The 12,507-nt window shown below is 32.7% G+C and overlaps 1 protein-coding gene across 1 annotated transcript; it reads left to right on the top strand.

Moving 5' to 3' along the window:
- Positions 1-8,193: 8,193 nt before the first annotated feature.
- On the top strand, positions 8,194-12,209 carry LOC142641765 (isocitrate lyase). Its single transcript, XM_075816249.1, has 3 exons — positions 8,194-8,223; positions 10,421-12,023; positions 12,115-12,209. Exons 1-3 carry the CDS (start codon positions 8,194-8,196, stop codon positions 12,207-12,209), a joined length of 1,728 nt encoding a protein of 575 aa, XP_075672364.1.
- Positions 12,210-12,507: the final 298 nt, after the last annotated feature.

Here is a 12,507-nt window from a genome sequence, read left to right as displayed (position 1 = left end):
TTTGTAAGTTATACTGCACGGGTTAAATGAATCCACTGAATAAATATACAGTGATTGTTGGGTGCTGCTGATAATGAATGAATGGCTGAAAATTTTTTGATTAAAAAAATATATTTGAATGAATGGTTGGTGTTTGTTGTGGATATATAATAATATATATTGATTAGTGTACCCTTGACTATTCCTTTGTCTGTAAACTGCAAGGAGACTAGAAATTTATAAGACTAGAAATAGTAGTATAATAATAGTTTTTGTCTTGTAGATATATGATGATATAGGTGTACCGTAAAAAGCAACTTTAGTAATATATATATAATATAAGTATTTGTTTTGTTGAAGATGTGACCCTTCAGTCAAAAAAAGCTGTAACCATATAATAATAGTAGTATAATAATAGTTTTTGTCTTGTAGATATATAATGATATATGTGTACAGTAAAAAAGTAACTTTAGTAATATATATATATATATATATATATATATATATATATATATATATATATATACACACATATATATATTTTGTTGCTAAATTTTAGCAATTTGTTGAAGCTATGTATGTTATTTGTATATAATTATTTAATTAAATTAGTGGACCTCTAAAATTTGATTAAGCTTTTCATGTTAGTTACTTTACAATATATTCAGAGGTGGTGTTGTTAAGTTAGTTTTTTAGTTATCAACTTTTATAATAAGTTTATCTATCACAATTTTTTTTTTATCTTTATATTGATATTTCTAATATGTGGTCCTTGGTTTTAATTATGTTTTCGTTGACTAAATAATTACAACTTTTCAAAGATGTGGCTTTATTTTTAACTACGTTATAGGTGAATGGCAAAGAAAAGTAAGAAGCGAGCTATAAAACAAGTGAGAGATAAAGGTGATAGTGGTAGCCAATCAATAGTTGCACCTTCATCATCTGAGTCTCCAACTAATGAAGCACTTGTTTCTTCTAATAGTGTGATTAATGGGGGCAGCGAAGGTAATACTTAGTATTTTCCTAAAGTTTATATGCTAAAATACCAATTTTATGCTTAAAGCTTACTTAATTATTTTTATTTATTTCATTATTGGTAGGATCTACTGTACAAAAGAAAAGAGGTCGGGGAAAGGCTAAGGGTGTTTATCCAGGTCATAATCGCAAGTGTGAGATACATGACAGAAGGTCTTTTTTCCCTATTTTTTGGTTACTTTAATCATTTATTTTTTGAGAAATGATATGTCCACAACATTTTTACAACAAATCCTAAGTGGCAGGATGTTACGGTTGTTATTGTTGGGGCAAAAAAGTAATCTTAGTGTTAGATTCAAATTTGAACCAATAACAACTAACCACCTATGATTTGTTGTAAAAATATTGTAAAAATGTTGTGGACGTAGCACATCTCTTATTTTTTAGTGCTTACATTTCATTTATATGTAATATTTTACATGCTTTGTGTTTCTTTCATTTTATTAGATTCATAGAAAAGAAAATACCCCAAGAGATTACTATTAAGTTCCACCAAAACATTACTGGGCCATGGATAACTTTTTCAGAATACCCTAAAGAACAACTGAATATGCTTTATGAGTTATACAAAGAAGCACAATTTGAGACAGATGACTTAGTTCTTGAGAGGGAGGTATTTGATGAGCATGTCAAACGACGCTATCCTGATTGGATGTGGCACCTTAGAGAACCATGTGTAACGAATAAAATTCCTCAAGATGAATGGTACAAGCATCCCCCAAATGATGTAACTCCAACTATTTGGAAAGAGATGTGCAACAAATGGAATAATCGCAAGTGGAAGGTGATTATAAAATGAACTTTATTAATAGTTTTTTTTAATATATTTTTTTCTAAAATCTTTCTTAGAAGCAAATGTTTAATAATTAACTCATTTAGTGTATTTTTTTCATCTAACCAGGAAAAGAGTGATAGAAACAAAAGTAATCGCAAAGAACATCAAGCTATCATTGCGACTACGGGTTCTATGCCAATGGCTAAGCGCGAAAAGAATTGGTATGATAAAATTGCCATGTTAAATTTCTATAAGATTAGTTTGTATATTGAATTGATTTATCTTATGGTTTTCCTTTTAAAATTTTCATAGGAGGAGAAGAATGGATGCGAACCAAGTCCAATCGAATGTTTCAGGTCGATGCATATGAAAAAGGATGGTGTTACTTTTGCCAGTGAAAAAGCACAAAAATTATATGTATGTTATTATTATTACTATTATTATTTTTAAATGTATTTTTGAATTTAAAGTTTGTATATATCTAATAACAGCATAAATGTTGTTTTAGGAAAAAATGGATGCAAGGAAATCAGAGGTTGCATCTCAGGGTGAGATTGTTAATGATAGTCAAATATTCTTTGAAGTGACTGGACCTCCTACTCGTGGTCGTGTGCTTGGCATGGGTGCCGGTGTCAAGCCTAGAGATGTGTATGGCCCAAGTTCATCTAGCCAGTGTAGTAAGCGATGTCAAGCGGATCGCTTAAAAGAAAAGGAGGATTTTGAGCTTCGTTTTAAAGAAGCAGAGGATAAAAGTTCTGCTGAGAAAATGGAATTGCAGGGAAAAATTGATCAATTGAAAGAGGAAATGCCTCATATGATAGCAAATGCTTTGAAAAAGATGGGCTTTAATTCTATGGAAGAACCTACTACACAGGTATATTTATATTATTTTCAGTACAATCAACATTAATATTTTTTGCTATTTTCTTGAGGTTGTTGTAATAAGTTGTAAAATTGCTCATTATAGATTTCAATTATTTGGATCGCTAAATTTAGATTAAAAAAGTGTTATTTAACTTAGTATATCTTTACCTATCCATGCAAAGTACATGATTTGTATGTAGTGTTTGTTAAGAAAATGTTATTAATGTGATTATTGGTGGGAAATTTATTCTTTGAAGTTCTCATTCACAAAAGAGCTACAAGGTTTTTGTTAGTAAGGATCCTATATTCTTTGATGTTGATAATACCGTTGTTATTCATGATGGGGATTGTTGTTGATGTTGTTAAGTTAATACGTTTCAATATCTTTATTATGTATTGTAAATATAATTTGCATAGTCATAATTTTTTGTATTCTTATTTAGTTTAATCAAAATATTGCAGACCAATGCTAGAGAAGGAAATCAAAATGTGGACGAAAACACAGAAGATGACTCTGAGGAGGAAGATGACTCTGAGGAGGAAGATGACTCTGATGGCTCTCAGAAGGAGAATACTGACTCAGATGATGATTGATCTTCCAATATTTATGTTTTCAAGTTTGGTGAAGGATATTATAGCTTTCATGTAGACGCTTTAATTAATATTTTTTATTCTATTTTATAGACGTTTTAATTTTTTTTTATTGCATTATGCACTTTCTAGATTTGGACAATTATGGATTTGTGCTTGTTATTTGAATTGAAAAACTTTTGGGAGATTTATGTTTCCTCGCAATTAAAATATTAGAAATGATCTCTCTTTTATTATTGACAGAGTTATTTTGTTGCAAATAATGTATGACTGACGTGGTGAATAGGTTTCAATAATGGTCAAAGTTCATTGAAAAAGGTATATGGTCACATTGATAATGTATTGTTGATGAAAAACCAATTATTTTACAATGGCTTTTAGTCGTTGAAAAACTACTTTAACGACGACTATAGTTTATCACAAAAGTTATTTTTGACAACAAACCAAGTATTTATGACAGCTTTTATTCGTCAAAACAAGGGCATTAACAACGGCCTTAGTTCGTCATAGAAAGTATTTGGTTGTTTGACTTTCTCGTATGAGGTTACATTGTTGACAACAAACCAAGTACTTACGACAGCTTTTATTCGTCAAAACAAGGGCATTAACAACGACTTTAGTTTGTCGTAGAAAGTATTTGGTCATTTGACTTCCTCGTATGAAGTTACATTGTCGACGACAAACCAAGTAATTACGACAACTTTTATTCATCAAAAAAAGGTATTAACAACGGCCTTAGTTCGTCGTAGAAAGTATTTGGTCATATGACTTCCTCATATAAAGTTGTATTGTTGATGACAAATGAAATAACTACGATGGCATTTTGTCATCGAAACTATGCATTAACGACGGCCAAATGTCATCACAAAAGGTATTTGGTCGTTCAACTTCCTCGTATGAAGTTGAATCTACAACGGCAATTATCAAGTACTTACGACGGAGTTGTGCTATCGAAAATGAGTGTTAGCAACGGTCTCGTCGGTAATATAGTATTACCGACAAGGCTTTTTCCGACGGCAGTCGACGGCCTTTTACCGTCGGTAATACTAATTTGCGATGGCTTTTTGTGTTGTTGCGATGAACTCTGGCCATCACTAATAGCAATCTTTTTTGTAGTGTTTGTTTAGGTGCCATAGAGCAACTAACTAAAAGAAGGAGAGAGAGAGAGAGAGAAAGAGAGACACGCAGAAAAGCACCAACACAATCAATATCAATATAAAGATAAATGAAGGTACATATGCATGAAAATGCATGAACACGTGACATTCAAACTTAAAAACATCATGGGCTCAGCCCAATCCAAACCTATTAGCACACAACATTGCAACAAAGTAAACACACATCTAAAATGCATGAAACATTATTATAATGCAAATGTGATGCAATGCATAATGATTTAAAAACATTTAAACAAGACTCATCCCAAAAAAGTCACAAAAACTTCATCAATTTTGAAAAAGCCCAAAATTTTTCAAAAATCCCAAAAGTTAGGTAAAAAAACATGAAATGCATGATAGAATGAGTGAAAAGGATCATACCAGATGAAAGAATATGATCTTTAGGCCGAAAAACTCTTGGGAAAGAAGTTTGGAGTGAGAGAGAGAGGTTTTGGGAGGTGAAGAATCAATAGGAGTTGAGAGAGACTGAGAGAAATGAGAAAGAGTTTGCCGGATCCTATTTATAGAATCTCATAATTCTCGACAGATCGAGAGGTGTCGAGCTTTAAATGCTTGAAGAGATACGGCTATTGAGCAGCTATCCAGAGGTGTCCACAGCAAAAGGGGCTCGATGGATCGAGGAGGTATCAAGAATTTATCGAGAAAACAGAAACTTTCTCAATGAACCGAGGAGTTGTCGAGAAGCTATCGAGATTGCGATAAAAAGAAGCTGAAGAGCTCGATAGATAGCCTAGCTGTTGAGAGGTGTCGAGAAGCTGTCAAGATTGCTTTAAAAACAGTTTTTCAAGAAGAGAAAAACACAGGCATGAATGCAATCAAACATGCAACTCAACCAAGGATCCAACCAACATTTTAAGCTCTCAAAAACATCTTTCATAAAAAAAAATTTCATGCATTTAGATCCAAAACACACACACACACACACACACACACACACAGGAAATCTACAAGGACTACAGTTCGAATGCCACAGAGTTTTAATCGAGATAGAAGACGACCAATCTAGGAAGCACTTGGAACGCTCCTATTATCTGCATAGCCTCGGCTGCCACCTTCTTGCCTCTCATCTACTTATGATTCCAACTTTTATTATTGGCGAGAGAAAGGGGCTCTTGCCTTTAGGTAATGTTATTGAGAAAAAATTCCACAAGGAACATATCAACACCCTTTTTGGCTCTTAAATAATAAAAATTTAAGGAACAAATTTATGAGGTTAACACATAACCTAAGCTTGTTCATCAAGATTCAAGATCTAGCAACGTAAAAAACAATATATAAAATAGAGTAAAAATGCAAAAAGGATCATATATATGAAAAATAATTTTTAAAAAACAACAGTAATTTATAATTCTTAATCCATAGTAATTCGTACGTAAGGAAAAATATGTGACTACATAATAGAAGAAAATATAAGAGAAAGATAGGTTACCTCAAAAGAATAATGCATGACTATAGCAATTGAAATTTGTCAAGACAAGTTCATATATTGCAAAACATGAACCCAAAACTTAGATGTTATAATTTCTAAAATGCCAAAAGAAAGAGTAAAGAATTAGAAGATTTAGTGCCTATAAATTATTGAAACAAAAAAGAAAAAACATATGACTATACAATAGAAACAAAAATATAAGGGGGAAGATGGGTTATTATCCATGGCTAGCAGTTCAAAGCAGCAAGATAATTTCAAATATTGCAAACGTTGAACCAAAAAAAATTAAGTTGTTAAACTTCTTAAAGGCTTAAAAAATGGAAGAATTAGAAAAAAAAAAAAAACATAGGACTACATAATAGAAAAAAAAATTTAAGAGAAAGATAGGTTACCTCAAAAGAATAATCTATGATTATAGCAATTGAAATTTGTCAAGACAATTTCATATATTGAAAAATATGAATCCAAAATTTAAATGTTAAAACTTCTAAAAAACCAAAAAAAAAAAAAAAAGAATAAAAATATATGACTACATAACAAAAAATATTGACAATCCTTATCAACAAAAATACAATAAAATTATAATTAAAAAACCCTAATATTGATCTAGTGATTGGAGAATTAGAGAAGGAGAGAAGAGTCCAAAAAAAAAAAAAAAGTATGAGAGAGGAGGTGTATTAGTGTAGATTGTAGAGCTTTTTTTTCTTTTCTTTTTTTCTTTTTCCAATAAAAATGAGTGTAAACTCTAAACCCAAATTCAAGTGACTATTTTGATAGAATTATAGAACACACTAATTAATTTATATTGACTTAGGTTAAACGAGTCCTATCATACTACTACTACTACTTTTTTTTCTTTTTTTTTTTCCTTTTAATTTGAGTCTATTGACTGACTATTTTGATAGAATCATTGAACACACTAATCAATTTATATTGACTTCGGTTAAAAGAGTCCTATCATACTACTACTACTACTACTTTAAAAAAAAAAAAAATTCGAGTCTATCGACTGACTATTTTCATAGAATCATAGAATACACTAATCAATTTATACTAATTTGGTTAATAGAGTCCTATCATACTACTATTACTACTTTTTTTTTTTTTTTTTTTTTTTTTTTTTTAAATTTGAGTCTATCAGGATTTGGGATTGAAAATTCGAGTCATATCAGGATTTAGTGTTTGTGTAAGTATTTGTTCAATTTATACAGTTAAAAGAGTCTAATACTATCAGTGATGATTATAGTTTATCACTAATTCTTTTCCTAAATTCGAGTTCTATTATGGTGAAATTCGAGTCATTTGGTGTATGTGCTCATGTGTAAATATTTTCTATCTTATCTATTTTTTGTTCCCAGTTCCCACCCCTCCACAGACTCATTGATTACAAAGTGATGTACACAATATCTCTACTGCTTATCCAAACCAAAACCAAAAACAAAAATAATTATGCTAAGAAAAAAAGGACATTAAAAAATTAAAAAGAAAATAACAATGATGTGTAAAATTGTGGAGGTTGAGGTGGCACATTCTCAAGAGGTCAAAAAAAAAAGTCAAAGGCTTTGGTTATGTATTATAATAATAATAATAATAATAAGGTCTAAGTCAATTTTCGATAAATTTTTTTCTAAACTGGTTTACTAATGTATGCTCTAAAAGCATATGTTAGTAAAACTCATAATAATTGGGGTAGGATGTTGCCATAATAATACGTTAGTAGAACCTATAAAATTATGTATAAAATATAAGTTTATAGATCATACAGTAAATAATATCTAATTGACATAAAATTCGATATATGTATTAAAAACGTAAAGGACTTACCATTCAACGATTAAATTTTTAAAATATGTAATCATATTTATTTTATTGAGTAAAGATGTAGATTTAAGTTACAACAAATTTTATAGCTAAATTTTGTAAAATAAAAAAAAAAAAAAAATAGTATCAGTTAGCTATTAACTAAGGAGTGACATCACGCATAACGAAAGACGAACAGATAGGTGGAAAAGTGCCATCACCTACGTGCCTGCAAAGTGCAAATCAATGCAGCTCCCATTCAGACAAGTGTCACTGACTTTCTGAAAAGATAACAATGACAAAGGTTTTATTGTAAGACATTATTAGATAAACGTAACTGAGAGAAATGAAATGTGAATTTTCTTGGTTTTTGTTCTTTTCTTATCCAGAACGACATTGGTTTACTATTTTTTTTTTTACCCACAAGGGGATGTGAGTATCCCCTTTGTGCTATAAATTGAGGGACTTTGGAAGAGGTTCAGCATGAACTTCTCCTACTTAGTTGTTTACTTCTTATTGTTTTAGAAAGAAAAAGTTCTGCCATGGCTGCATCTTACTCAGTGCCCTCAATGGTAAGCACACTGGCCAGAAAGCCTTTCTTTAATTCTCTTCTCGAATCTCTTGGTCTGTTCTCACTGGAAGTTTGATAGCTTGAGCCAAGCTTATGGTTCATGCAATGAGCTAGTCTTGCATATGTTTTGAGCTAATATGTTGCATTTCAATTTTTATTCTAGTTGCCCCAGTACAGATTATGTGTGTGAGCCACTCCCAATTACATAATTCACGTTCGATTAACTACTAAGTAGCAGGCTATTTTTGCATGACAGCATCAATCCTGATGTTCTCTAATCTCATATAATAGTGCATCCTGTTAATTAAATACATGATAAAACTCACCATTTATGTAAGAAAGAGGAGCATAGTTATCGCAGCATTGTATAGCTTTTTCAATTTCACTATGTTATTGTGGCTGAATCTATTGGATTAAGAGCTGCTCCTACGGTTCAACTTCTTCCTTTATTTATTTTTTATTTTGTCCTTAATGGAGCCCCTTCACTGCTAACTTTATATAAAGAACAGATTTGGCTTTCAAAAGATCTAACATCAAATTCTGTGTTATATATATATATATATATATATATATATATATATATATATATATATATATATATATATGACCTTTTTTGAGGTTTTACTCCTTACCAAAAAAATTGATTAAAACACCAGGAATATCTTCAGGGAATTGGTTCTGATTTTGTACACTACAGTAATCAAAACGAGTTGTATATCATATTTCCCTCTCTATGGTCTGCCTATATAGTTGTAATTTTTATATTCAAACTTTAGTTCTTTACTTTCAACAGTGGTTAATGCATATTCTAATTTAGCCTGCATGGATCTGTCTCTAAATTTTTAATGCTATCCCCAAGAACCAAAGTAGTAAGAAAATATTTCATATAGTGACAAATAGTGGGAAATTTAAACATTAATTGTTGACTATAACACAACCAATAATTTTTTTTTGAAAAACAAATCTATTTCACAGTAAAGAGTTAAATAAGAGAAATTAGAAGATTGTTTTTCAACTTATTTAAGATTATTATCAAACATACAAAAATAGGAAAATTTTATAAAAAATAATTTTGAAAAATAACTAATTTTTTAGAAAGTATTATCGTCAACCAATAGTTTGAAATTTAAACATTGACCAACTATGACACAACCAATAGTAAAGTTGACAGCAAGTCTTTAATTTTCTTACCTTTGGTTGCCTTTAAACATATGCAACACAGAAAATCTTGCACCAAGTATCTGGATGATTAAGGGGTTGTTTGGATTTGTTGTTTGCATAATTCATAACTCTGTTTTCATAACTTATAATTCAAAAATAGTGGGACCCATGGCTGAGAAGTCTGTTTAGATTTTGTTTCCATCACTCAATTCTTTGATTTTTGAGTGATGAGTTATGGAAACTGAAAACACATTTTAGGTGTTTTCAGTTTCCAAAACTCAATTTTCAATGACATTTTCATAATTAAACTCACAACTCTCTCACTGTTCAGCCGCAATGTTTGACTTTTGAATTTTTTTTTTTTTTTGAAAGAAAGCCCAGCGACATTGCATGACTTTTTTTTTTTTTGAAACAAAAAGTAAGGGCAGAACTAAGTGATGAGTGACAAACAGGTGTGTTTGGGGAAATTGAAGTATTTTAAATGATGAGTGATGAGTAGTGAAAATTGAGTAAGGAGTGATGAGTGATGACAAAAAAAAAAAAAAAAAAAAAATCCAAACAACCCCTAAGCATCTCTCTTCTATACTTTGTCATCACCTTTTGGATAAAATCTTAGGTCCCAACTGTAAAAGGCACAAATATAACGGTAAAAGTAATACACAGCTGCAGCAGTAGAAAAAGTCTCTTATGAGTTTTTTCAGGTATATGTAATCTTTTTTTGGTTCTTTTTTTTTTTCATGTAATAATCAAAATTCACTACAAACCTCTGAAATGTAAAATATTCTTATTCCGGAATTAAAAAATACTTCCCTTTCTGCTTACAAGCATGAAATCGTGGAGAGACAGTTTATGCAAACGTACTTAGCAGAGGCAGATGTACCTGGAGTTTCTTTGTCTTAGCGAACCTCCCTAGGGACAACTTGGCATTTCTTCTATTGAATCCGCTTAAATTAAATTCTAACGCCTATCATACAGTGTTCAATAAGGCATAGCACTTGTATCATTATGGCATTATAAGTCATTAATTTTATAAACAGATAATGGAGGAAGAAGGAAGGTTTGAAGCTGAAGTTGCAGAGGTGCAAGCATGGTGGAACACCGAGAGGTTCAAGCTAACCAGGCGTCCATATTCAGCTAGAGATGTTGTGCCTCTACGAGGAAACCTCAGACAAAGCTACGGTTCGAATGAACTGGCGAAAAAGCTATGGAGAACTCTCAAGAGCCACCAAGCCAATGGCACAGCCTCTAGGACTTTTGGTGCACTTGATCCTGTCCAGGTGACCATGATGGCCAAGCATTTGGACACCGTATATGTCTCTGGTTGGCAGTGCTCATCCACCCACACCTCCACCAATGAACCTGGTCCAGATCTTGCTGACTACCCCTATGATACTGTCCCAAACAAAGTGGAACATTTATTTTTTGCCCAACAATACCATGATAGAAAGCAAAGAGAGGCAAGAATGAGCATGAGCAGAGAAGAGAGAGCTCGAACCCCTTATATTGATTACTTGAAACCAATCATAGCTGATGGGGATACTGGATTTGGTGGCTCCACAGCAACTGTTAAGCTTTGTAAGCTTTTTGTGGAACGTGGTGCAGCTGGAGTTCACATTGAGGACCAGTCCTCAGTGACCAAAAAATGTGGCCACATGGCTGGAAAAGTACTTGTTGCCACTAGTGAACACATCAATAGGCTAGTGGCTGCAAGGTTGCAATTTGATGTCATGGGGGTTGAGACAATTTTGGTGGCTAGGATTGATGCAGTCGCCGCTAATTTGATCCAAACTAATATTGACACAAGAGATCATCAATTCATTTTGGGTGTGACAAATCCAAACCTTAAGGGGAAAAGCTTGGCTACTCTTTTGGCAGAAGCAATGGCTGCTGGTAAAACAGGAGCTGAGCTTCAAGCTTTTGAAGACCAATGGATCTCAATGGCACAGTTGAAGACATTCTCTGATTGTGTTGTGGATGCCATTAAGAATATGAACATTGGGGAGAATGAGAAGAGAAGGAGACTAAATGAGTGGATGAATTATTCTAGTTATGATAAGTGTCTCTCAAATGAGCAAGCGCGCGAAATTGCTGAGAGATTGGGGCTCAACAACTTGTTCTGGGACTGGGACTTGCCTAGAATCAGAGAAGGCTTTTACAGGTACAAAGGGTCTGTGATGGCGGCTGTTGTCCGTGGCTGGGCTTTTGCTCCACATGCTGATATTCTTTGGATGGAGACTGCAAGTCCTGACTTGGTAGAATGCACCAAGTTTGCTGAGGGGGTGAAATCCAAGCACCCGGAGATCATGTTGGCTTATAATCTTTCACCTTCTTTCAATTGGGATGCATCGGGAATGACCGATGAACAAATGAAGGAGTTCATTCCTATGATTGCCAAGTTGGGCTACTGTTGGCAGTTTATAACTCTGGCCGGTTTCCATGCCGATGCTCTTGTGACTGACACCTTTGCAAGGGATTATGCAAGAAGGGGAATGTTGGCTTATGTAGAGAGAATCCAGAGGGAGGAGAGGAGCAATGGGGTTGACACACTTGCTCATCAAAAATGGTCTGGTGCAAACTACTATGATAAGTACCTCAAGACTGTCCAGGGAGGCATTTCTTCAACTGCTGCAATGGGCAAAGGCAAGTGTCTAAATTCCTTCCATGTAAATGTACCTGAGTAAAATATGAAATCACATTGCTAATGATTCTTTTTATTCTCATCTTTGTCCAGGTGTGACTGAGGAGCAATTCAAAGAAACATGGACTAGGCCAGGTGCTGTCGACTTGGTTGATGGACCTCTTGTGGTTGCCAAGGCAAGAATGTAAAAGAGCTACCTTATATACGTTGAGTTTGGTCTGGGAGCTGGGGACATTTCCCAGTTCCAAATTAAAAAAAAAAAAAAAAATATATATATATATATATATATATATATATATATATATATATATATATATATATATTCGAACTCATAAGAATAATGTGTTGTAATAATTTCATAGGCAATTGGTTCATTCTGGGCAATTTTGGGCCGCATGATGCTTGTTTTTTCTTGTTTTAGCTCAAAGCAGTTGTCTGGGGCGAAATATCTGTAATTTGGTTTAATTCCATATATATATATATATA

The sequence above is a fragment of the Castanea sativa genome, chromosome 6 (genome assembly GCF_040712315.1).
Source record: "Castanea sativa cultivar Marrone di Chiusa Pesio chromosome 6, ASM4071231v1".
Taxonomy (NCBI): Eukaryota; Viridiplantae; Streptophyta; class Magnoliopsida; order Fagales; family Fagaceae; genus Castanea; species Castanea sativa.
This window is presented reverse-complemented; position numbering and strand designations above follow the sequence as displayed.